This window comes from Uloborus diversus, chromosome 8 (assembly GCF_026930045.1).
Source record: "Uloborus diversus isolate 005 chromosome 8, Udiv.v.3.1, whole genome shotgun sequence".
NCBI lineage: Eukaryota > Metazoa > Arthropoda > Arachnida > Araneae > Uloboridae > Uloborus > Uloborus diversus.
In genome coordinates, this window is record NC_072738.1 from 144,453,289 (window position 1) to 144,481,221 (window position 27,933).

A 27,933-nucleotide genomic window follows, 5' to 3' on the forward strand; every position below is an offset into this window, starting at 1 on the left:
TTCTTAAATTTATTACTATATATGTAATTTGAACATAAAACATTTGTTCATCTGAACGACTGAAATTTATCAGTTGTAGGCAAAGTGCTTGAAGGTTCGTCAATTATCAATTGTTTCAAAAGTTGATAAATGAGTAAAAATTCTCTAATGTGTTTAATCAACAAATAAATGTGATTATTCTCAAAACAAAAATTTGATTTTAATCAGTTTCTAAGATTTTGAGTAATTCAGTTGAAGGTTCATTTTATTGTTAAAAACTGATATGAGATTGCTGTAATGAACAGGAGTTGAAGTAAATTAACTTAAAATTAAATGTGTCTTTCTGCGTATTAAATCATTTTTAATTCTAGAAAACAATCGTATAAGTTCATGCTGATAACTTATTTACTTTCTATACCTCATTTGCTATTGCAGATATTTCAATGTCTATCTTTTCCTTGGGTACCTATTTGATAAAAAAAATCTAAATCTTATTCTCTGAATTTAAATACTTCTCTATTTATCATCCTGATGTTAAAAATAGTTTAATAACTATGAATATAATATAACATCATAAATGTTTTTGGTGCTTGTAAGTTGTTTTTTCCGCAACAACACCTTTGTTGTCAAGAAAAACATTCTACAGTGTATGGATGAATTAGTTCTATCTACAATGATAAAATGTCTTTATAGGAATCAAATATTTTCGCTAATGTTAATTTAAGGTTTTTAAAGAAAATTCTTCAAAAGTATTCATCTTTAATGAATAAACTTTGTGCTTACACCTATGTTGTAATATGAGGCTGTTAAAAAAGTTTGTCTTATTGTTTTTGTGACAAGCATACGTTTTATATTTACATTTCCCTCTGCCACAATTTTACTGGCAAAAGGTTTTTTTTTTATTTTATTTTTAGGCTCTTCTGTCAAAGTTGTAAAGGGAGGACCAAAGATGAGTGCAAAAAATCCATTTTTTACTCACAAGTGAAAATTGATTCCTTTGTCTTAGATTTGATTTTACAGAGCTGAAAAACTTTTCTTGGACATTAAAAAATAAATGAATAAATAAGTTTATATATATATAAGTTTATTCCATTGGGACCCCAAATTTATTTTTCCAGAAATTGGAGTTGTCGGAAATGCAAAGACAGCCTTGTAACCTGTAGATCTTTCAAGTCAAAATAATGTCCGACTTTTTTTAAAAAATTGACAGTTCATACGGTTTCTGCAAAGTTGTAGGTATTCAACCGGGATCAGAATTTTTTTTTATATATTTGAAGGGTGGAAGGAGTGGTGGAATGGTGGGTGGTGATATTTCAAAGTCTCAGAATTACTGGTCCTGCTAAAGGCATATAGAGTTGATTTTCTGCTTCAAAATTTTCTATTTCACATTATTTGACATGCTGTATCAATGGAAACCTTACATTTTATAAAAATGTACATTACATAAGTACGTAATAAAAGTCATCCTCAAAGCAATTTAAAAGTGCTGAATTCTTAAAAATTTTAATTTACTTTACTCATATAATTTTAAGTATTAATTTAAGACTTAATTTATATATAACTAGCTGCGTTGCCTGACTTTGCCGGGGTCTACCTTGAAAAAAAAATTGTGTCAAGTGACATATATTCAACATTCAGGCTTAAATAAAAGAAAAAAAAAAGCACCATGTGAAATTTCCCTTCCAAACAATGACGACAGATATTAAAATACTTTAAAAAAATTGAAATGCAAAAGATGGATTAAAAAGCTTAATCATGGAAACATAAAATAAAATAAGTTTAAGAAATTAAAGTGTCAAAGATTTGAAAAGCGTAACCATGGAAACGCGCAAATTAAATAATTAACAACTTGAATGGAAATGGGATTTTTTGCATTTGATTGACTTGTAACTTTTAAGAGGGCTATTGATCTTCATTGGAGACTAATAAATTGACTAGGATCAGCCTAGCTGGCCCGGAGCCTGTTGTTGGTTGTCACATTTGTATTTACAGGGGTCTGGCCAGAGGATATTTGGGTCCGTTAACGGGCCCTTCACAAAAATCCGATCAACCAAAACGGACCTTTCACAAAATCCCGATCAAACAAAACGGACCCTTCACAAAATTCTGATAAACAAAATCGGATCTTTCACAAATTGTTTATTGAAAGAACAAATTTGAAAGCAAAATAACGCATGTTTCTGTGTATAAACCGATAATTTTTGGATTTTTTTAAAAGTCAAATCAGAGGGATCAGCTTATAAAAAATCGGCTAATTTTGAAAAAAAAAAAAAAAAGAAAATCGCCACTCTTGCGATGTTCGTTCCTGCAAGCGATAAATAATTGCTACTGCCAAATAAATATAATGGTTGTTTGTTTTATCACACCTAATTAGCAGCGGTGTTGTGTAAACTTTTCTGATAAGGCATTGGTAAGCACTTTTCTCCTCTTATGATTTAATAAACAATAATAATATATATCTGCGAAATGAACTTAGAACTGCTAAGTGATAGTAAGGGTGGGGGGAAAATATGATCGCTTCAGATAGGGTTCCCAACTTTAAAATTATCACCACTTAGCATCTGGCATTGAACCTTTATAATGACTTGATTAGAAAATATTCTCATCATTTTACCAGATGGTCAATATTTGCATTTTTAGGGTGCGGTGTGGTGCGATGTTTAACTGTTATTTTGGGAGAAAATTATATGGGTTTTGATTTTTCGATACTAACAAGGATGATTAACTTTAAAGAAACTCTTTTAATTACCGTTTTTTTTTTCTTTAGATGTCTACATTTTGAAAAATGCAATCTTTTAACATCCGATATGAGAATCATATTTTGTTCTTTTTTCAAGCTAATTTCGCTTTATTTTAGGATGCAAATAAATGAAAAGTCTCTTTATTTCTGTTAGAACTCTCATTTCAAGTTTTTAAAGCAAAATTCCATTTTCTGTTATGAGTCAAAAATTAAAATGCTGAATAGATGGTTTATTTTATTTATTTATTTTTTTGCGTCAACTGTGTCCACAGATATTAAGGAAATGTTTATCATAGGACTCTAAAATGCAATTTTAAAATAATTTTATCAAAAATATTTCTTTTACAAGCCGTTTTTATACTTTTGATGCCTTCACTTTGAAAATTGCGATCTCTTTGCATCCGCTATGGGAATCCGATTTTTCGAATTTTTGATGATATTTACGCTTTGTTAAGAGGTAAACAATTAAAACATCTTTTTATTTTTGTTAAAATCACGGAATTTATAAGTTTTAAACGAAATTCTGTGCTTTTTAAGAGTGTCTTGGGTCAAAAAGTTAAATGCTGAACCCCCTATTCTGAATTTTATTTTATTTATTTATTTTTTTGTTATAATTATTTTAAATACTGTACAGAAATATTTCTAGTATAATATATTTCTGTACAGTATTTAAAGTAATTGTTGCCCCCCCCCCCCCCGCCCCCGCCAAATATTAGAAAAACACTCCAGAATTATTTTCTCGAAATAGAAGAGGAAAACACTTTAAGTTTAATTGATGCAGTTTGTGCCGTCTCTAAATTCCAAAACTTCGTTTTAACAAAAAAAAAATTTTTTGCGAAATTTTTTGATTTTTCACAAAATTAATTCATTTTTCACAAAATTATTTGATTTTTCACAAAAAACGGACCCTGTGAAAAATCCTGGACAGACCCCTGATTTAGTCTGTGCTATTAGGTTGTAAAACGAATACAGAATTTTTGAGAAAGCATTTTTAAAAGTGCAATTGGAGAGAGTACAATTCGAAAAGTATTTTTCATCTTTGCCTAATGACAAATTTCACAAAGCATTTGTTCCTTTTAATAAGTAAAGCTTTTGAATTTTCCAAGAATGCCCACCTAGGGGGTAAGTGTTTTGAGGGGTAATTTTATCTTTTTTTTGGGGGGGGGGGGGGTCTTTGCGATATTTAGGGGGGTTGCTCTTATATTTAGGCTCTTGCTCTTAGGGGGTCTCACCCCTGTACAGATTGCTTTTCTCTGCTCTGTATTATGATTAATAAATGAACCACATGTTATTTTAATGTTATGTTGACGTTATTACATACCAAATGCATAGTTACATGACATTGAGTTTCTTCTTAGGTGTACAAAAAGTAAAGAGAATTTTCTCTCCTTTCTCTTGAAACCGTGGAATTTTGATTTACATTCGATATTGTTTGTTCAGGATATCTCAATGAAGTAATTAATTATTGTATTGTATTACTATTTTATCATTGAATTTCGCTGCAAAATGCAGAAAAGTCATAAAATTTTAGTTTGAATTTAAGAGGGATGCTTTCATTTTTTTCATATCGTAAAAAGCTGTGACAAGTTCACATAAGTGCCTTTTTGCTCTTCTTGATTTGCGATTTATATTATGTTTTCAAAAGCACAATACACTACATGCATCTAAAATATTTTTTTCTTTTTGCAGCCTGATGTCTGAAGATGAACATCATGAGAAAACTGCTTGTTGGCCATTCCCGTGGCGCTGCCATGGGTGAGGACCCACCACAATCCACACAGCACACAGCCCTTGGGTTGATGCACCTGCACAAGTTGTTTAGTGAATTAGCTCACCCACCTCACCCCCTTAGTCAAAATGAACAAGAGCAGAGATTGTATAATATGTTGCCTTTATTCTGCAAGGTAATGTTACTATTCTTTTTGTTTTGTGAAATAATCATTTAGATTATAAGGAATTTGTTTTTTTTTCCTGCTTAAAGCAAGCAGAAATTAGCACATAAACTCGACATGCTATATACTGACTGCCCAGTCATGATGTCCAGAGACCAGTTTTGTCCTTGTTGTGGACTAATAACATGATAATTTAATCAATTTGTCAAACCTTCTATTACAGAATTGCACCTCTTAAGTTTGGAGAAGCAGAAATAAAAAATCACCTGAATAAACAAACTGTTTTATTATTTCTAGGCTGGAAAGTTGCTGTGAATTATAAATGTAATATGATTAAAACTTAGATTGGAAGTCAATAAATATTGTTAAGCAATGTACCCTATCACACGCCACTAGGATCTAACCAGCAGAGACGGGCGATTGCCGAGAAGACAATCCCTTGTTGACAACACTACCCAATTATTGGGAAATCAAAAAGAAACAACTCTTATTCACCGTATACCTCTTATATGTGGACCAGTGCTTCAGACAGGTCACAATGCACGTGTCAGACTTATTTTCCAGAAGCTTCAAAAACATCTGCTCCTGCCTTACTAAACATTGCTTCATACACCAGCTTGTTGCAGCGCAGCAGAACAGGCTAAAACTACTCGATGTTATAAATGGTGTACTAAACAAAGTTTACCGAATGGCATTTTCCTTTACAGGAGAACCTTTCTCGCATTATTAATTTCAGATAATCATGTAGGTATCTCAAAACTAACTGTGCAATTAGATAAAGCATGAGAATAATTAATGACTATCACCCATTAGTCTGGAATAATCTATGACCAAGCTAGAGGCAGATGTCCTCTCTTTGAAGCTGATTACTGTTGTTTGCGGATTCTCACTGGTGTGCTTTATTAATATTTATTACTAGTTTGAAAGTAGTACAGTGTAACCCCGATTTTACGTATTCCGTCGGACTTGGGATAAAAACTGCACAAAGCTGGAACATGTAATATTAAGGCGGAAAGCTTTTGTTTAAGAATTGAAACTTTCCCAACAGACTAAAAGTAGAAATCTGTCATCTTACTTGTTTCCTACTTTTGATTAAACTCCATTTATAGCACGTTCTGTACTTTTTTTTTTTAACAACTTTGCTTCTTTTATGTACAATCACAGATAAAAATTGTTTTAGAGCTTTTAGGCTTCAACAATAAAGACGATAAAACGAAACAAAAATAATGCTAAAACAAATTCAAACAGCTTAGAAAAGCATTTATCTTGAAAAAAAATTTATGTGAATCTTGTAAAGGAAATATGATTTGGATCTGTTTTGAGAAAAATGTATTAAGCAGATTTTGTGGCAAAGAGCAACGTAAAATCTGGAGCATTTTAACAGCATCGTCATAGCAATTTTCAGGGTCCAGCACAAAATGCCGTCGGAAACCTGATCCGGACGTAAGAAATAGACAACGTAAAATCAAGGTTCCACGGTGTCAGCTTCAATGAGACGACATTTGCCTCCAGCTTGGATATTGACTACTCCAGATTGATTAGTCCATAACAAAGAAGTTACTGTAGTCCCTAGAGGTCATGACTGGGTTGTTGGTATAATGCATGCAGTTTAGTCTTAGCCTTGGCTGGGATGGTAACTTACTTCTTATTACATAAACTCTATTTCAGTTCCTCAAAAGACCCTAATTCCAAGTTTTTCCTCTTGAAACACAGTTAAAGCATAGTGTATTGTAATAAAATTATGCTGAATGTCTCTTAACTTAAATTTTTTTAGCTTTCTTCTTTCTATGTTGTAAATATATTAATGTATATGTGATGCCAGGTAGCTAAATTGCTTGTTCTTTCCTTGAAAATTTTATTTTTAGGTATTTGGAAATTGCCCTTCTTCTGACATGATGGAAAAATTTACAGATATTCTTACCTTTTGTCAACTAGTTTCTAGACTAATGGTGTCAGAAATACGTCGCCGGGCATCAAATCAAAGCACTGGTAAGTTCTTCCCGAGTTTAAATATGTTATGATAATTTTGTTTTTGTTAACATCAATAAATTTCATTGCATGTAAAATAATTATAAAATCCAGTAAATGAAAATCTGTTTTAATTTTTAATTTTTCTTGAAAAACTATAAATATATGTGTATACATAGTATATAAGTAAACTAAAACCCCTCTAGGCCTTAGGGCAGGAATTAAAACGGAGGGAGCAAGTCCAATCATTGGCTTAGCAAAAGCTGACCAAAAGACCCCAAGTCACGTGACTCAACAACGACGAATGGTTGGCATGTTTTGCGTGAAACAAGTGAAAGAAACCTGACTTCTTCTAATGATTTGCTTTAAAATCTATCACGTGACTTTGGATCTTTGTTTCATGAATAAAAGTTTTCACTCCTTCCATTTTATCTCTTCTTAATGCACTGGGTGAACACTAAGGGGAGAAACATTTTTGTCCGTAAAAGAGGGGTGTCCTCAGGGTAGGGATTATAATAATATAATTTTTATTTATTTAATTTTTTTAGATCTTCAAAAAAGTGTTCTTATCTGTAATGATTTGCATGTGTTGCAAGAGTGACCATAGTTGGGGTGTTATGCATGATTTAAAAATTGCTTGGTAGTTATATGGCGTGTATGATTTGCAAATCTTCCGCTCGAACCTTGTTAATAAGACATTAATTAGACTGCAATAAATGACCTTTTATTTTAAATGATGTATTATTAAACGTTACTAAAGAGACTTTTTTACGTTAATACACAAATATTTTAAGCATCAATATGGACTGTATTGAATAAGGTAAACTTAGTTTTTGTATTAGCAATTTTTATATCATCTATTGATTTAACATTTGTAACTATAAGTACAAAACTCAGCATTATTCAAGCACAAAATTCCTAGAAGCATGTGCTTTGCTTTGTATTTTGAGCTATTTAAAGCCATTAAGTTTTTAACATGGGTGCCAGTTTTCAATACAGAAGACAGAATTTCTGCGGTATTGAAAAAATGTTTTAAAAAATTTGGCAAATAAACATCTGTCCTTCAGTTGCAAAGTGACTTCAATTAAAGATTGCAACTGAAATTAATTAATGAATGTTGCCAAATCTTTTAAGAGACAGAGTTCTGTTATTGAAAAGTGCACCCATGCTATTGAATCATGCTACATCTTTCTTGATTTCTTTTTCGAATAAAATACCATTTTACTCATTTCTTTTCTTTTTATAGAAGCGGCAAGTTGTGCCATAGCAAAATTCCTAGAAATTTCTAGCACAGAGGAACACAGCAATGGGTGGATGCTCCTTACTGCTGTAAACCTTCTAGCTGCAGGCGATGCTCCATTAGTGGACATAATGACTGCATCTTCCTTACCTTCAACATTAGTAAAGTGCCTGTATCTCTTTTTTGATTTGCCACCTATAGAAAACCCTGACGATATTGACCCTGAATGTGAATTTTCCCCTAAAGAAAGGCGTATTTTGTTGCAAAAAGTTTTTGTTCAGGTAGCTATATGATTTTTTATTCTTACGTACAGTGAAACCTGTGTAAGTTGAACACTTGCGGTACACTACTTTAGTGATCAACTTAAACAGGTGGTCAACTTACAGAAGTTGATTTATATGATAAGGGCTCACTCCGTGCCTGAAAAAAAGCGGTCAACTTAGAGAGGTGGTCAACTTACAAGGGTGGTCAACTTCGCAGGTTTTACTGTATAAGCGTTTAATAAGTGCAAACCACTGTTTTAAAAACATATTGAATTATGGAAAACTTAGTAGATTTATCTCATTTTTGGGATTGATCCTGGGTTCTGCTTGGAAAAACTTTATGCTAATGATAACTTTACTTTAAAGTAACAAAACAATGTACCTAGTAATTGTTTATGTTAGACTTTATAGTCTAAGGCCGTGGTTAATTACTGGCGAACCAGGGTTAAGCCATGAAAGATAAAAAACTGGACCGTCAAAAATGTTTTGAAAGTATAAATTACACAAATAAATTATTTAAAGATACTTGTTGGCAACAAGAATTTTAGGTGCCACTTTTGTCGCTTTTTCTAGTATTTCTGAAGTCATTGCTTGACTGATTTAAGTGTATAAGGATAAGTGTAGAATTTGAGACTTTTCTCTGGACCACAATAAAAGTTTTCAAAAATATCGGAACCCGAACTCTCTTTCACCTAGACAGCTAGGTTTCAATCCCTGACACAGGGTCAACTAACTACGTCTCCCTGTGCTGCGTGGCAACAATCCCTGACACAGGGTCAACTAACTACGTCTCCCTGTGCTGCGTGGCAATGCATTGTGAGCCCAACCCATCATGCTAAAATGTTGGGAGTTGGGGGAGAAAAATATTAATATGTTGATTTATGGAACTTAAAAAATCAGTTGCAACTATTGTTCTTAATGCATGCATCATTCTTGCTCTTGAACTGCATATTTTACTTTTTCCATGCTATGTTTTATTTCTATCAGGTTTTGGTGAGACTTTGTAGTCACTCTGGCCCAGCAGAAGAATTAAGCAGGAAAGATGACCTCACCCTTTTATTTAGCGCCATTACCAGCTGGTGTCCCGCCCACAATGCTGTTTGGAGGAAAAGTGCTGCAGAAGTACTGATGACACTTTCCCGCCATGGGCTTTCACATTCCGTTGTCAGTTACATCCATAGTAAGAAATGCTTCTTCTTTCTTTCTTTTTCTTTTCTAATATTGAATTTTTGTCCCTCATATCAAGTTGTTATTCTTTGAATTTGTTAAAATTATATAGTTATAGTTTTTTAAGGAAAATTCTTTACTTCTAGTAAAATGTATTTAAAGTTTTGATTTATTTCTTATATTATTGATTTGTTTAAGGAAATTTTAAATTGAGTCTATCAAAAAAATGAAAAAGCATAACTTAATAAGAATAAAATTAGTAGTATAATATAGTTGAAACATGTCAGCTAAGCCATGCTTGCTTGCTCTCTTCGATTGTGTATCATTTTTTCCTTTTTAAGCATAAAAGCTAAAATACCTTGCTTTATTTTTTGTAATTTAGATAGTGTTTTCTCTTTTTGCAAAAAAAAATGTGACCAAAGCAGAAAACCTGACCCACAAGGGAAGTTAGAGTGTTGCACTGTTTCTACTACTGAGGAAGGAAGCAAGGGCGCCCATATAGGATGGCAAGGGGGTACTCAAGCCCCCCCCCCCCTTAGAAATGAGAACTTCCTTGCTGTTAGTGCTTTTTTCTTTGCAAAAATGTATAAAAATTTCTATTCTAGCCATTAATGAATAAGTTATTAAAAAAGTCAAATTTTAATACCTCTAATCTGTATTGAAATCAGTTTCCATGGGGAAAACATTTTGCTAATCCATGGGGAAAATTTTTGAGCTCCCCCCCCCCCCTTTAAAATTTTGCATATGGGTGCCCTTGGAAGGAAGTAGTGCTGAACATCAGATCACCTCTCTTTTTTTTTTCAATTAACAAATTAATGATAATTTTATAAGGGGAGGGGGGAGTACTCATTTCTAAGATATTTAACAATATGTAATATATATATATAAAAAGCACTATTTTTTCTTCTGTCAATTTTCTCTGAATCGAAACTAATAGAGACAAATTCTTTTAGACAAAAGCTGCATAGCACTGTGTATAGAAAATATGCAAAGGGTTCAAGAACTCTCTCCTCTGGAAATTGTTGAAATGTTTGTCACAGTATTCTGCTTCTTGAAAGATTCAAGTGAAGTGTCACAGCTCATCCTTGATGATTTTCGAACATGCCAAGGATATATTTTTCTGTCCGAGTTTCTTCTTAGGTATGTGAGAAAACGTTTTTTTTTCTTTTCTTATTTAGTGAAGAATTCTGTTGATTAATCTGAAAAAAGTTTAAAAGAATTATACAATTTAATTACTGTAGATAGAATTAAACCGACTTATTTGAAGAAGATTAATGAAGTGTGTTATTGCCTTTGTTTAATGACATTTTCTAAAGCGTTCTATGATTCAAATAAAAAAAGTTGAGATTATTTTTATTTTAATTTTCGGATAGTTATTCTATGCTTGCAGAATTGGACCCTTTTAATTTGCGAATGGGGAAAAGAAGTATGTGTAAATATATAATATATATAGTGAAATTCCGTTATACCACGAATACCAATATAACGAATTTTCCGTTTCAACAAACGAATTTTTAGTCCCAATTTTATTGCTGTTTTAATGTTTGAATTCCATTACAACAAAATTCCTTTTTTATGAAAAAAAATGAGACAATCTTAAAGTATGATAAAAAAGGTAGAGTAGTATAAAAAAAAAGTGTTGACATATGAGACATGTTGATATTATATATGGGTGCATATACTGTCAGCCCCTCTTATTCAAATATCGTCGGATTTAAGAAGTATTATTTAATTAAGCGGGGTATTTGATTAAGCGGGGAAGTTTTCTGGTACCTTTCTAAATAAACATTTGTCTGAAAACCTAATAATAATAATTCAATAACTATATACAGTGGCTCCCAAAAGTCTTCGTACACCTACGACTTTCATCGAAATAGGCCCTAATCCATTGATTAGATTTAATATTTCGGAATAGGTATTTAATTATAAGATCTATGATCATTTTTTAACAAAACTGCATGAAAAGTTTTTAAAAAATATTAAAATTTAATTTTTTAAAAATGAAAAACCGAAAAGTGCCGGAAATTTTATCTCACAAAAGTCTTCGTACACTTTATAAAATGTCTATATATTATTGTATAATCTAACTTTTGATTAAGTTATTAATTAGTAGAATATCATAGAGTATTCATAACACCTTTTAAACGTCTGGGAATAGATTTCATTCTTTTTCTTTCTTTTTTTAGCGTAATTTCTGAGTAAGTGTTCAACCACACTTCGAGTGTTACTGTTTCTAGCTCTATTTTCGTTTCAAAGCAGTATTTTCGTAATCTAGCCTCCAGATATCTCTAAATATGTTACATTAAGTTCAAATCTGGAGATTGAGGGGATATTTTCTAAACTTTAGGACAATTTTCGAGGCACTAGACGCAAACGTTGAAAACCGTGTGCATCTTATCGTTATTTTGATAAAAAACAAAGTTGTTTCCAATAACCAAATTTTTGGCTAAGAGTTCAAAATTGGTTTTTTAAATATTTAAAGGAACAGCATGATTCATTATTTCATCAAAAAATTACAAACTACTAAGTTCTGATGCAGATATGCTCCCTCACACTAAAACACCTCCACCGTCCTGATTAACTGATCCAACTAAGTTCCTAAGATTAAGTTCCTAATTTTTTCTACTACTTACAGTTATACAACAATTTAACCAAAAATGTTGAATTAATTTTTATCTGTAATTTAGACGTGATTCTAAAACGCTTTTAGCTTATTTGTCATTGATTTTGCGACGAAAAGCGTAAGTTTTCTGTTTTTCGCACGACCAAGAAAATTTCTGCAGGAAGAGGTCCCATTTAATCCAGCTAATCAGAGAACTTGGCGAACAGTTTTAGGTGAAAATTAAATGTAAAATGTTTCATATAACTCTGCAGAAACTTTTATAGTACTCAAATGTGTATTTTTCATAATTTTTTTAACTTTAAATCTACGATCACGTTTTGTCAACTTTGCTGGTTGACCTTTTCTTACCTTGTTTTCGGTCCGATTCCTTTCTTTAAAGCATTTTATCAAGCACTTTACTATACAAACAAATAAATTAACTAATTTAAAGACATTTCAAACCAATTTACCACTACTGTGGGAAAAAAAATTCAAATTTTGAATGGTTTTTGCGGTTTTTTACGAATACCAGTCATTTTACAGTAATAAGCACAATATTGAAGAATAAATAAACGAAAAATTAAAGCCAAATGACTTATAAGGGTCAACACAATGCAAAAATATTGATAAAACGGCATAGGATAATTTTAATCATGAATTTATTCGAAAATATTTGAGTGTACGATGACTTTTGTGGCGTGTTATTTCTCTGTCTCTTCGTTTTCTGACCTATTTCAAAAAGAAGATTCGTCAATATTTTGAAAAAAACCAACGGGTTGTATTTAAAATGACATAGGAATGATGTGAAAAAATATTGGACTTTATATTCGAATTCAGTTTCGAGTTATTTTGGTTTTACTAAAAAATTTCAAAGTGTACGAACACTTTTGGGAGCCACTGTAAATGAAATAATTAATGTTTTGTCTTTGTTTTGCCATCTGTTTTCACTACATTTTTTGAAAAAAGTCCATAATAGTGGATAGCTTGTTCAAGATCTTTTAGGAACATTTTCTAAACCCCTTTCTCCCCTTCTTGTCTACTGTATTTTACATCTAATTTTTATCAATTTACTATAGTCGAAACTGTGTATATTTCTTTGTTGTTATTTAATTTAATTATCGACTGTGATATCAATTGTTTTTTTTTTCGTAATGGTAAACACAAAAGAAATTTGATAGAATAGTGGAAATGTATTGATGGAATATGAATGTTGTTTTTCTCTCCCTTTGTCCGCGAAAAATATTAGTATTTTTACGTCAATAATATTTCTTGTTTAATTTATTTCTTAATTTATTCGAAAAATTTCTCAGCAAAAATAGTTGCAAAAGATTATCAATGTTATTCGATTATTCGGGGAAAATATTAGATTAAGCGGGGATCTTTTACATTGCGTCTGTTTGGCTCTATCTTTCTATCGTGGTTCAGTGGATTTGTTCTTTGGGTGCGAAGATACATGCATTGTTCTAAATCAAAACTTGTTGAAAGGTAAGCAATTCTACTTGAAATAATATGGAAAAAAAAGCTTTTATTTTACAGCGCGAAAACTTAGCGACTACATTCTAGTGTATCCATTTCTACTCTAAATTCTACTCTACAGTTGCCAGAAAAAGTTCTGATAAGTCTTATTTTAAAAGTCTGCGCATGCGCGCGTTGGACACTGAGGTTTCGCTCACGTCAATCACAAACATGCCGGCCCCCGTTGGACGGATGTCCAACCTCTTCTGCAAATGGCAAGGGTGACAATCTAGTAATGGATCTGGTGTATGTCCCAGCTGGAGTCCTCACGTCAGCAACTCTGGCTTTTCCATCCTCTCCTAGATACACTTTCTCAATGCGACACAAGGTCCAGTTCAAAGGGGTGGTACTGCAATTGTCTTTCAGGAGGGCAAGTTGTCCAACCTTGAGATTAGCCGTTGCTTGTCTCCATTTGCCTCGTGTTTGCAAGGAGTTGAGGTACTCTTTCGACCATCTGTTCCAGAAGTCTTTCCTCAACTTCTGGATCATAACCCACCTAGAAGGAAGAGACAAAGAATCCAAAGCAGTATCATTTTCAGGTATCGATAAGAGGGGAGCCCCAACTAAGAAGTGACCAGGTGTGAGTGGTTGCAAATCTGTAGGGTCCGATGAAAGGGGACAGATTGGCCTAGAATTTAAAATGGCCTCTATTTGGACTATGAGTGTATTCAACTCTTCAAATGTCAAAACTGATGATTTAGTTACTTTTAACAGAAGTTTCTTCGTGGATTTTATATTTGCTTCCCATAATCCTCCAAAATGTGGCGAAGCAGGCGGAATGAATTTCCATTCGATATTTTCTTCTGCGCAGAAACGCTGAACATGATCTTTTCTACAAATCTGAAATAATTGATTCAAAACAGAACGAGCACCTTTAAAGTTAGTAGCATTGTCACTCCAAATAGTTGATGGCTTCGAGCGTCTTGCTATGAATCTCTTCAAACATGCCATGAAGGCATCTGTGGTCAAATCCGAAACAATTTCTAAGTGCGTAGCTTTTGTGCTAAAACAGATAAATAAAGCAACATAAGATTTTAATTTTACTCTAGATCTTTTCAAGTTAGGCTTTGTGATAATAGGTCCTGCGAAATCAATTCCTGTTGTTTGGAATGTTCTTGACGGTACGACTCTATCTCGGGGTAAATCTCCCATAATTTGATTGATCGTCTGATTTTTTGTTTTAAAGCAGGTTAAACATTTGTTTATAATACGTCTTACACGCGCTTGCCCTGAGGGTATCCAAAATAATTGTCTAATGACCGATAGTGTGGTTTGAGTTCCAGAGTGGAAACATTTTTTATGGTAATAGTCTATGAGTAAATCTGTAAAATGATGGACTTTGGGCAAAAGCAATTGATGTTTCTGAGAAACTGAAAGTTCTGATTGGTTTAATCTGCCACCTACTCTTAAAAGTTCATCTTTGTCGAGGAAAACGTTCAAATTAAGTAGCTTACTATCTTTGGGAAGAGTCATATTCTTCTTCAAGCATTTGATCTCTTTTCCGAATTCATACTGCTGAATTTGTTTAACCAATAACTTTGTCGCATTCTGCAATTCAAATCCACTTAGGTGATCCCTTTTCCTCTCTAAAGGTTGAAGCTTACAATTTTTTAAGAATCTTAGACACCACGCACTAATTCTAATCAGTTCCATGAAGGACGAATATCTTGAAATGAGGTCATTTTCAACTTTATCTTCGGATACGACTGTTTTCACTACAACATTTTTTCTGACTTCTAATTTTTCCAATTCATCATCAGAAGGATTCAATGGTTCTAAACATTTCGGCCAATATGTTTCATCTTGTCTTAACCATGTGGGTCCATGCCACCAAAAATCACTGTTCCTTAATTCTTCAGCTGACAAGCCTCTTGAGATACAATCACTTGGATTTTGGGATCCAGGACAATGCGACCACTCACTGGGGTTGCTATACTTCTGTATTTCTCGTACTCGATTTCTTACGAAAACTTTCAGCTTTTCGGGGTTACTGTTGATCCAAAAATAAGAAATAGATGAATCTGTCCAAAAATGACGAGTGAACGGAGTTTCAATAACTTTAGAAATCTTGTAACATAATCTAACAGATAGGAGTGTACTTAGCAGTTCGAGTCTCGGTATCGATAGAGTTTTAAGCGGAGCTACTCTACTTTTGGAAGTTAAAAAATTAGAAATGATTCTTCCATCATTGAGCTGAGCGCGAAGATATACCACAGTCCCGTAAGCTCGTTTAGAGGCGTCAGAAAAGGAATGTAGTTGGATGGAATGTACTTTGGCAGGAAGGGCTTCAGCCAAATAATGTCTGGGTATGCTAATCTCTTTTAAGTGTTGAACTTGATCGCACCATTCATTCCAAATTTTACTTTGTTCTTGCGGAAGACTGTCATCCCAATCTAGTCCCAAACACCATATTTCTTGTATCAAACATTTTATTCGAACAACAAAAGGCCCTAAAAATCCAATCGGATCGAACATGCGACTAGCAGCCTGTAAAAGAAATCGTTTGGTGTTATTCCTTTTAGACAAAAACTTTTCTAAATTTTGTGTGTCAAAATAAAATACATCCTTCTCGGCATCCCATGCAACTCCTAAAACTTTGCTGGGAGTTAAGAATTGATTGTCGGAATGATTTGTGTCTTCTATGTCTAGTCCGGTGTCTTGCCACCGTTTGTTTAGCTGGGCAGAATTTGTCTTCCATTTTCTCAACATCATACCCGCCTCTCTAAAAATATCTCGACTCTCTATACACGTTTTCAATGCTTCTTCTACATTCGTTTGGCCACTGATGAAGTCATCTACATATAATGAACTACTCAAAAGGTTGCATGTTTCTGGGAATTCATCTGTGTATTTTTTCAAATGATGCCTAATAGTTGCTGCTAAGAGAAACGGACTTGAACTAACTCCGAATAGAACTCTCGACATTTTAAATATCTGAAAATTTTCGTCATTCTTATTTCCCTCTGGTTCATCATCCCAAAAGAATCTGGTATAATCGCGATCTTCTTCGTCTATTTCTATCTGCAGGAACGCTTGTCGAATATCCGCAGTGAATGCTATTGGATTGCTTCTAAATTTGTTTATTAAAATAAAAAGATCAGGAGTAAAGTTAAGGCCGGTGTATAAACAGTCATTCAAGGACAATTGGTTTTTGGAATGAGAACTTGCATTGAAAACTATTCTAAGCCTACTTGTGGTTTTATCATTTCGAATAACAGCTCTATGTGGCAAATAAAAGGTATTAGCCTTTTTTTCGATTTCATTCTTTCCCAGGACAGGTTCAATAATATGTTCATTTATGTAGCTGTCCAAAACTGATTTATATTCATAAAAATGAGCGGGATCATTTTTGAAAGTATTTCTCAACCTTAGAAAACTTCTTTTCGCTACGTCTTCATTACTATTCAACAACGGTTTCATGTCAGCTTTCCAGGGAAGCTTAACTTTATAGCGACCATCATTGAAAGTAATCCCCGATTCAAATTTTTTCATTAATTCTTCATCTGAATTGTTTTCTTTTACCGTTTCAGATTCAACACCTAAATTTTCGAGTTCCCAAAATTCCCTTAATTGATCTGAAATATTTTTCTCTTCTACGAAAACCTTCATACTCAACAAATCATTGGTAATATCACTTTTACCAATTAAACACCACCCAAATATAGTTTCACAAGTTACAAGTTTGTCATTTAGCCTTTTTAGCCTTCCCGATACAATATCATAATAATAATCCACTCCAATCAATATTTCAATTTTATTGTTTTTGTCGTCGTAAATATCCGCGAGTTGTAATTTTATATGCGACTTTCTAATATTCAAATTAGGAGCAGGCAAATTAGTAGCAGATATTTGATCGGTCACTAAGGCATCAATTTCAATGTTAAGCGAAGGTTCGTTTCTATTTTCTAACTTCATCCTTACCACATCATATTCCCTTTCAATTCCTTGTTTTGACCCGAATGCATATACAGATAAAGTTTCCCTTTTAACAACAGGAAGTTTTAATTTAAATGCAATTTCACGCGTGCAAAAACTCCTCATCGAACCGTTGTCGAGCAATAGTCGAGAAGGCGCGTATGTACCTTTTTCAGAATGTTTTACAAAAACAGAACAAGTTTGTAACAAAATATTATTGCTTGAAGTTATTCCTATCTTATTATTACCAGAGCTATCATTATTACACTGAGAGACAGCGGAAACAACTTTATTTTCAATCTCTTCCTTTTTCGCATTACGCTTGTTTTCCAACTGATAACAAATAGCTCTGCTATGTTTCAAATTACAAATATCACACATTTCTTTTTTCTTGCATTCACGAATTTTATGAAACGATTTCAAACACAGAAAACATCTGGCTTGTTTTTTAAGTATTTCTTTCTTCTCATTAACACTTAAATTATTACATTTTTCTGAGTCATGTGAATCATTACAGAAAATGCATTTGCTTTCATAAATCGGTGCTAAATATTCATGAGCTCTAGAAGAATTATGACTACGCAATGAAAAATTCGGATCAAATGCTTTGCTACAAGTGTTTTGTCTATGATCTGCTGTGGCGCCAGGCTTCGGCAGCTTGTCTGGCTCGCGAGAAAATGATTTCGGTTTTTCTTCTTTTTGCTTATGAAGCAGAAAGCTACTTTCCCTACATTCTATTTCAACCTTCAGAAAGTTTAAAAGTTCTAAAACATCAAAATCAGTCCCATTCGAAAGATTACTCAAACGTTTTCTATTGAAATCTAAAGCTATTTCTTCAGGTATTAATTTTATAAGAATAGGAAGCAATAAATGTCCGTACATACCAGAAGTTACATTTAAAGAATCAAGACTTCTGATTTGCACTTCTACAGTATCATATAACTTTCTAAGAGCAAATGTATTGTTGGAATTTTTTACAGGATGCAAATTTAATAATTTTGACATATGAGCATTAATAACAAGCTCTTCTCTACCAAATCTCTGTTTTAACAATGTCAAAGCTTTCTCATAATTTTCATCTGTTAGTGCAAAACCATTTACAACGTTAAATGCTGCACCTCCTAATAAGGATTTTAAATATGAAAATTTGTCAATTTTTGTCAAACTATCATTCTTATCTATAGAATTTTGAAACTGATTAAAAAATTCCAACCATTGACAAGGATTACCAAAATATTTCTCAATAGACAATTTAGGCAATTTAATATTTCTCGAACAATCAGCAGAAACATTTCTATTCAAATAAACATTGTTTTCAATGCTTGAACTTTCAAAAAAGAAACGATCGAGCTCGCCTGCCACGCGGGCGGCCCGGGTTCGATTCCCGGCCGATGCACCAAAATGTTTGGCTCTATCTTTCTATCGTGGTTCAGTGGATTTGTTCTTTGGGTGCGAAGATACATGCATTGTTCTAAATCAAAACTTGTTGAAAGGTAAGCAATTCTACTTGAAATAATATGGAAAAAAAAGCTTTTATTTTACAGCGCGAAAACTTAGCGACTACATTCTAGTGTATCCATTTCTACTCTAAATTCTACTCTACAGTTGCCAGAAAAAGTTCTGATAAGTCTTATTTTAAAAGTCTGCGCATGCGCGCGTTGGACACTGAGGTTTCGCTCACGTCAATCACAAACAGCGTCTATGGGGAAATATTTGGTTCCAGGAGGTTTTATTCGTATAAGCGGGATATTCGTTTATCCGTTACCCTATTAAACGGGGCTGACAGTATTAAGTAGTAAAATTAAATTGTAAAAAATATATGAAATTGCTTCAATTATCAATTTTTGTAAAACTGTTTTAAGCACTTTTAAAAAATTCAAAACAAATTAAGCAATGATAATATTTTTGTTGACTAAAAAAGTAGAAATTTTTTCCACAAATTGTAAAATGTATGTTATAGTATAGGGTGTATAAACAGTAAATAAAGTAACAAAAGACAAAAAAATTTTTTTTTTTTTTTTTTTTGCTTAAATAAAAGGATTTGCTCAAACATTCAGACTCGCTCAAACAGAAGAACTGAGACAGGCATGCATATAACCATCTCACAACCATGTGCTTTTCTTTTTAAAGAATAGGAAGATTACATTTACTTATTTTTCATGAATTCATTCAGCATATTTTTTGTTCTAGGCATATTTAAAAAAAACTTTAAACTAAATATTTTCCTGCCAATTAATCAGTGCATCCCCACTTGATACAGTTGATTTAATCTCTCATTGTATAGCGCTGTTGTAGCATATATTTGACACATTCATATAGCATAGTTTTCATACACAGGCTAGAGCAGGATTCTTCTGAAGAAGCATGTGAAGCCCTTCGCAATATTGTCCTTTTGATTGCTTCCCTCACTTCTTGTGGCTACATTGAGCTAAAACCTAGTCATGCCAGTACTGGCTCCCTTTTTCAGCTCCCAGGTTTTCAGATTCCTCATCTATCTGGTAAGGATATATGTTCGAATGTTTTTATTACCTTGTAGGATTATTTTTTTCTTTTTAATTTGCTGTCCTGGTTGAATTGAAAACATTAAGTTTTTAAAGAATGATTAATTGCTAGTGTGTGTATGCTCATTTGTTAATGTTCTTAGTTCTTACACTCTACTATAAGATTTCTCAGTTTTCCATTTGTTTTAGCATATTTGTTAAATTAGTTGTGTAGCAAATTATTTATAACTGTTCAAAGCCATAAATTATAATATTAGTAACTTTTATTTGAATGATTAAATAATTATGAGTTTAATGTGCAATTAAAGAGAATTAAACAAAATATATTTTAGAATAACGAAAAGAAATTTGACTTTGAGGAAATGATGGTAGTTATTGAAGAATTGAATAAAAATGAAATCCTCTCCTACCAGGGCCGTATACAAGGGGGGGGGGAATCTTGGAGTTCAACCCCCCCCCCTGAAAAGTTCGGTTTGACATTTAAATGTTTATTTATGTTTGAAAATTTTCAAAAAATATTGTTCCAAAGCTCAAATGTCTTTCATGTGTACATTAATGGCATAAAACGCTTTCATAATAGATAACCCAACAACTTGAACATTATCACAAATAGCGCAAAGCTCTGCATGAAAGTTTTTAAACCCTCCCTGAAAATATTTTCTGGTTACGGCTCTGTCTCCTACCATCAAAAACTGCATTAGTTTTATTTTTTCATTTTCATTGTTGTGTCCTAGGTTGTCACCTTAATTTTCTCTGTATGCATTATCTAATGTACCTCCAAAATTAATTAGTAAATTTTTACATCAGAACAGGTCATTTTTTTAATTAATTTAGTGTATAAATTTTGTAATTCCTTTTGAATATGATTTTTTGATTAATATGATTTATTATTTAGGTGCAAGTGTGAGGAACCTTCAAGCATTCCAAGTTTTGCAATCAGTATTTATGAAGGTAATGTAGGGGGAGGGATATTGTTTTCTCAATTACAATTGTATATTATCTTATCTAAAACTATTACAGCAAAAGTTGATGCAACAAAGATGTTTAAGATCCCCAAATTACATTAACATAGATTCACTAATTTTGTTACAACAAAATTTTGCTATACAGTAAAACCTGTGTACAACAATACTATTGGGACCTAAAAGAAATATTGTAATAGATAGGTTATCATTATAGACAGTTTGATTATTCATGCTGACATTTTGTTGGGGCCAAAAAATATATATATATTTTGCCCCCCCCCCCCAAAAAAAAAAATATTTATTTTATGACAGGTTGTTATAGACAGTATTGTTCTCTGGTTCCTTCAAGCTCATTAAAACTTGATTTGGCAGTGTCTGCTTGTGTAATTTTTCTAGTATAGGTATTCTGCAAAACATTAAATTATAATGAATATATTTCTGTGTATAACTGTTTGATGTGCATTTTCAAAATTAAACATTTCTGCTTTAGCCTTGCATGAGAGTATTAATTTCATTATTAATTAATTGTTTTATTTTTTATTTAGTTGTTGTATTTATTTTTTTTTTCATTTAGTTATTTATTTAATTTAATTATATGTGTTTTTTTTTTTTAACTTGAAGTTATAGTTTCTAGTTATGTGCTCATGAAAAGTCATAAGAAACATCTTCCTATTAAAAAATTCTTACTTTATTTTCATTTTTGTAACTTCAAGTAAAGGAAGGAAAAATGTTGAGAGTATCTTTACTCTTGGTAAACATGAAATTAATATAAATATGCCTTCACTGCAGTTTATTTGTTAAGTTATAACTCCAAAGATGTTAATTGTTTAATTCCAAAAAAGTTTACAAAATTATATAATCCAATTTTTATTTGTTTGCTGTGTTAAAAGCACAGCCTAATTGCTTTGGATCTAGCTCATAGGAGCATATCTCCTGCTCTTTTTTTATTTTTTAATTGTGTGTGAATTTTTAGATATTAGACAAAATACAGGTTATTTACACATGAAAATAATTTCAGAAGACTACAGATTTCTAGCACTTTTTGTTTGCTAGAAATTAATCCTTTGTCTTAGTTTCCGCAAATTCAATTAAAGGTTTTAAAAAGATTGTCAATTAATTCTTCCGGTACTTATTTTCTTGACAGAAAAAAAAGCTTTGGTTTTTAGTTCTTCATAATGAATCATAGTTTGAATGTAATGATTCTTTGTAATAAATGGTTTTTAGTCACGTGATTTGCTTAATTTTGGTTTTATTATCCCATAGGCACAAACATCTTATTTGTGTGGCCTACTATTGGATGCTGTTAGTACTGTGTATCATTCTGATAAAGCTAACTACTTCATCCTGGAAAGCCAGCATACCCTTTCCCAATTTTCTGAAAAAATCTACGCTAAACCTTCTGAAATTCAGGTTTGAAGTTCATGTCTTAAAAGTATGAATTTTTGAAAGTATAATAAATATTATGTAAAGCATAAAATAATAAATCATACTGTCTGTTTTTGAAATGGTTGTACGTGTGTGGATAAGAAAACTAAGATTTACTTAAAGCTATTATATTCACTTAACATATGTACAGTAAATTAAAGTAACATTGTAAATAAAATTAAAACCCTGCTTGGTTTTATAAAAGTTCTGCAACATGCAATGTAATGGACGAGTGTCCGAATGCTGTTGAGATACATCAGGTAGGAAGCCGCAGCTTCTCATCAAGCTTAGCTATTTTATGTCTACAGTCACGTTGTGCTGCCCTCTGCAGACAGCGCATTTGCATATTGGTACAGACACATCCCAAGGATTATGTTCTTAAGAATTTTCTTTTACTAAATCATAATTTACTAAATCGTAAATCAATTGTTTCTTTGTATTCTTGTTTAAATACTTCATTCATAAGATTTTTAAAAAAAGACTAAGATTTATAATTTGTCTAAGAATGTTCACCGAAAAGAAAAGGAACCTGGGAAAAAGGAAAATAAAAGAAACAAAAACAATACAGATTATATTTGCTTAGTAATTATTGTTGGTATTTTATACTACCATATTAAAATTAAGAACATTTTTTCCCTTGCAATATATTTTTGTATTTGCTTTTTGCTTTTAATTGCACTTGATTTGTTTCATATTATATTTATTCCAATCAGATTATTAATTACATAACCAGAATTACAAAATTGTTTGTTTTTTAAAAGCATTGCAAAATTAATATTCAGTTTCCAATTTAAATATTAAAAGTTGAAATTACTGTCATTTTAAATATGCTTTGAAATGCTAAAATTGTTCTAGATTCAAACCATTAAAATATATATGTACACTCGTTGCTTGTTATAACAATCCCTGATCACTCTTGTCCAAACAAAATTGGTGGCTATTACAAGAGGTCGTTATAACATACAACATGTTATTAAGTCATTTTTTAAAATGCATGAATAATTGCTCATAGTCATGCTTTGTTTTAAAAGAGAATAAAAAAGCACACAAGGCAGCAAAACAATTTGAACAATTTTTTGTTAGTTTCTTTCTCTTTTTGAAAATTTTCTGCTGCATTGTAGAAACTTTCCTCCCCCCCCCCCCTTTTTTTTAATTTTTTTCAAAAAAATGTAATTCATAATGTCTACTATTTGTGTTCAGTTTTCATCACTTCTTGGACCCTATACCAAAAAATAATTCTTTTCAAAGGTAATATTTTACTTTTAGAAACATAAAATGTTTAAATATTAGTTTTCGAATAGAGGATAACAGAAAAATTAAAACTTAGTTTTGGACGTTATATTGGAATGAACGGTTCAGTTTGGACTCTCTAATAGACTGTAAAATAACATTGCATCTATGGAATAGGAAATGGGACTTCATGCATTGGTCCCTATAACGTAAAGGTCGCAATAATAGGAGAGCACATTCTATAGAGCACTGACTGTATTAATAAAATTAATAAGTGGTTCTTTTTGACCTGGTTCTGTTCAAGCTTTTGTTACTCACATACTTCTAGTAGTCATTATGCAAAATAGCTATGTAAAATTACAAGTAAGCTTTATTATATTTGAAAACATTAAAAAATAATGTAGCATCTTGCAATGTTGCTGCAAATTTATCTAAATGGTACATGCATCTTCAAAATATTATGTGTTACAGCAGCTTTCTTTAGAAAAATAAAGAAAATACAGCAAAGGGAAAATTGCTTAAGAATTACTTTCTTAACGTAAAAGTGAATTCAAAATATTTCAATTGTATTTATTTATTTATTTTTAAATATAAGAATCCAACATTGAAGCTTAAACTGCAGGGACTTCAGATAAATTGAAAACATCCCTATTTTATTAATATAAAGTTTTTTTTTTTTTTTTTCAAACCTTCAATATTTTTTAAGACAGAGGAGAAGCATAGAGGAGAAGCATGATGTATTGAATGAGAGATATAATAAGGAGTTACTGCATTCATATTAAAACTTCTAGTGTTGAAGCTCAAACAGAAATACCTGTTTTTAAAGTGATTTTAAATTATTTCATTTAAAAATATCTAATAATTAGTAATTTACATACTATTACTGTGTCGATTTTGAAATTAAAAATGGATTCCTTTTCTTACTTTTTTTAGGAAAAATTTTTCAAATTACTAGAATTTATCATTTTTGACTTGAACTTTGTGCCTTGCAAGGAATTAATCAGCTTAAGTATTCTTTTAAAAACGCAAAAGTAAGTATAAAAAAATGCTTTATCATTTTACATTCAAATTGCCTACAAATGTGACTTATGATTAGTTATTTCATTAATATAAAGATATATTTTATTTCTTTCTGTAATTTTGTCTCTTAAAATCATGTTTAATGGTGTACTGATTTTTCATTTTCAACCAAATTTGATAACTTTTATGTCTCTTCAACAGTTCCACCATTTGTAACATTTTGTGTTTAAAGAGTCTGCTGAATATTTTACATTCCAACGCTGTATTTAAAGATGTGTATAGAGAAGTTGGTCTGTTAGAAGTTTTAGTTACGTGCTTGCATAGGTATGCAGCAATATTAAAAGAAGCATTCCCTGATGTATTAGATGAAGTGCCAGGTGAATATTTCTTTTATTTTATGACTAAATATTTCCTTTTTTTAAGCCTTTTCGTACAGTTATTTTTCATGTTAAAGGAATCTATTCCACTAATAGTGGCTATTTTTGTTAAGACGAATCAACTTTTATGTGGAACATATTCATAATGTTACTGCTATTTATCAACAATAATTTTGCTGTTATTAAATGTTAATTTTATCTGAGATAGCCAAACATTTTTGTCAAGTGAGTGCTCTAGTTTCGATACAAGACCATTGAAAAAGACAAGATACAGTCTGAAGTAGGATTATATGGAATTGACAACCATCCAGTTAAGACAAGTCTATCTGAATGAGGAGGAAAAGTAAAAATTTGATGTGCATGCTCCGCTTATGTGAATGTGACTCTGCTTAATTTAGAGGCTAACCTATATCTGCAAAAGATGGCATCCCTGAAAACTAATGGATGCTTCCATTTCTGCCTGAAAATCAGATGTTTGTCTTTCCATCTAATTGGTGGTCAAACTGTAGTGGTATAGCATACATATTTTGTAAAAGTAAATTGAGATTGATTTGAATCATTCAGAAATTTAACTATTAAAAATGAAAACAATGAACACCTGAAAAAGATTAAGACAATATCTATAATGGTGAAGGAGAAAAGTAAAAAAAAAAAAGTATTACATCACAGTTTAACATTTCTAATTGAACCGGATCAAGAAATGAATCTTTCAGTTAAACTTTGCAAACATTTAAATGAAACTCTTGGGCACCTGTTATGAAGTATGCTTGCTTTAGCATACTTGTTTGCAAGTCAGAATGCTTCATATTAATTTCTTTTTCATTTTAAATAAATAATTAACTTTCAAATTATATCTTTTAAACTTTATTTAAAACACTTTTTCTCTGTCTAGATTGTGTATAAAATGCTTTTTTGACTCTTTTTTTTATGTAGCATGCTGTGAAATACCCGAGGAACAGTTAACCTTGGGGTCACTTGTGATGGAGGCCTTAACAGCTTTGCTTAATTCCAATTCAGGCAATGCAGGTGAGTTATGTGCAGGAGAAATATATATTTAAATTCAGCATGTACTATATTTTTAAAAGAAAAGCTTCGTTGTCATAAACACAGCATCCATGACAATTTTCTTGGGGAAAATATTTAAATGTGCTGCTACACAACATCGCCAAAAGCACCAAAATTGAGAACAATGAATCAGGTATATCTTAAAGTTTTGTTTTTAATGATTAAGTTTGTTTTACACATAGGAAATTATCTTATTGAAAATAGAAAGTATTGTTATTAAATACACTCATAACAAAATTTCTCAAATCAGAATCATAGTCTAGAAACCATTTATCTGTCTAATGGGTGATAACAACTACGTTTCAACTTTGTGGGAGAATCCTGCTTTACAGTTTATTTCTCCTGGCTTTTATTATTCTAAAACAAATTCCATTAAAAAAAATTTAATATTTTGGTATTTATGCAAGATTTTTGCGACTTAATCCCATGATTTCATAGTTCTTGGTCAAATTGTAATTTTTTAAATAGTCTTTGAAATATTATTTTATTAGCATAATGTCATTTATTTTGCCCAAATTTTCAGTTAAATTGGTGTGGTTTTTAATGAATTGCATTTATTGATAGGTGTATTTAGGGAAAGTGGAGGAGCTCGATGTGCCCACAATATGGTTCCATATCACATTTGTCGTCAAGCGGCATTAGGTGTTGTGCAACAATTAGTTTTGAGCAATGGTGGTGATGATGACATGGGTACTCTTTTGGGTTTAATGCACACAGCTCCTGTTCTTGCCCTAGATTTAAAAACTCATATTTTGAAAGTAAGTGCTTTCTTTGTTGCTGGAATGAAATCCAACCAATGGTTATAGATATTTGTTTAAATCTTTTTGAGACTGATCTGTAAAGTAATGAATGTTTTTAAAACTTGTTTATTGAATAGTAGCGAGTATGTTTTACTCTACTTTTCTGAAAATTTTTCAACAATATTCTGTTGATAGTAATGAAGTGTCATTAAAAGAAGTATTTTTTCTTTTGCTGCATTTCTGTACCTGTAATAGTTTACTTACTTTTTCTATGTTTTCTGTCAACAATCTTTATGTATATGTAGGGGGGGGGGAGTTTAAACTTTTAAACGTCGCTGTTACTTATTACTAGTGTGTGCATTATGTATATTTTTGTGTTTATTAATTTTGCAACTTTAGAGTGTCTCCTTTTATCTAACGCTCTTTTTCTCTTTTTTTTTTCTTAGTCTCTTTTATTTGTGTTAAGAGAAAGCCACAGAACTAGAACTGTGTTTCGTAAAGTGGGTGGCTTTGTTTATGTTATGTCAGTATTAGTTTCCATGGAAGGCTGCTTAGCAGAGCCCCCTAAACCACCTTGGAATACAGGTAAGTTGAATGTATTACCAGCAATTTATGATGAATGCTTTTATAGTGAATGTATGTTTGAATTAAGGGGGTATTCTAGTCTAGAAATTAAAAAAAATAATAATGTTTTTTCCTTTATATTCTCCGAGTTTAGACCTTTAAGAATAAGTTTCTAAGAGGATTTATGGAAATTCAATTTATTTTTGGAGTTACAGTTAATTTTGTTGAAGTAAACTCTTTTGCTGAAATGAGACTGCAAACTTTAAAAGTGTTTTTCCCAAAACTAGTTTTTTGATATGGTTGACAAGATATCTCAAGTTCTAATTCACCGATTTACTTTAAATTTGGTACAGACTTTCTTAGTACTATCAAAATTGTCCCCATGTAGGGTTTTTTGAAATTTTTGATTTTTATTATTTTTAAAAAAATACCAAAGTTCAAAAAAGTAACTTTTTTTCAAAAAGACACCATTTTGTGATTTTTTTTTTTTTTTTTTGAAATCAGCTAGATCCAGACAATTCTAGGTCATTGTTTAATAAGAATTAACCTTGACTTTATGTTTCAGATCACCTGGAGGATTAGAATTACGTCAACCAGGAGACCCCCCCCCCCTTTTTTTAGAGTCCCCACTTTGCCAGCCTCCTCCAACTACAATTTTGAATTTATTTTTCGACTATTATGCATTTTTATACTTTTAAAATATTAATAAAAAACTGATAAAAATGGATAGTGAAATTAGCTGCTATTTTTTTTCTATTATGCCTG

The 27,933-nt window shown here is 31.7% G+C and overlaps 1 protein-coding gene across 1 annotated transcript in view; it reads left to right on the forward strand.

Moving 5' to 3' along the window:
• Window positions 1–4,422: 4,422 nt before the first annotated feature.
• The window catches only part of LOC129227227 (WD repeat and FYVE domain-containing protein 3-like), a 228,147-nt gene continuing 204,636 nt past the window's right edge, over window positions 4,423–27,933 (forward strand). The window contains exons 1-13 of the mRNA XM_054861735.1: window positions 4,423–4,623; window positions 6,477–6,600; window positions 7,826–8,100; window positions 9,070–9,262; window positions 10,203–10,389; window positions 19,619–19,779; window positions 20,678–20,733; window positions 22,011–22,157; window positions 24,336–24,433; window positions 24,624–24,799; window positions 25,733–25,825; window positions 26,429–26,622; window positions 27,051–27,189. Coding sequence (XP_054717710.1) covers window positions 4,423–4,623; window positions 6,477–6,600; window positions 7,826–8,100; window positions 9,070–9,262; window positions 10,203–10,389; window positions 19,619–19,779; window positions 20,678–20,733; window positions 22,011–22,157; window positions 24,336–24,433; window positions 24,624–24,799; window positions 25,733–25,825; window positions 26,429–26,622; window positions 27,051–27,189 — 2,044 coding nt within the window. The remainder of the gene's footprint in view (window positions 4,624–6,476; window positions 6,601–7,825; window positions 8,101–9,069; window positions 9,263–10,202; window positions 10,390–19,618; window positions 19,780–20,677; window positions 20,734–22,010; window positions 22,158–24,335; window positions 24,434–24,623; window positions 24,800–25,732; window positions 25,826–26,428; window positions 26,623–27,050; window positions 27,190–27,933) is intronic.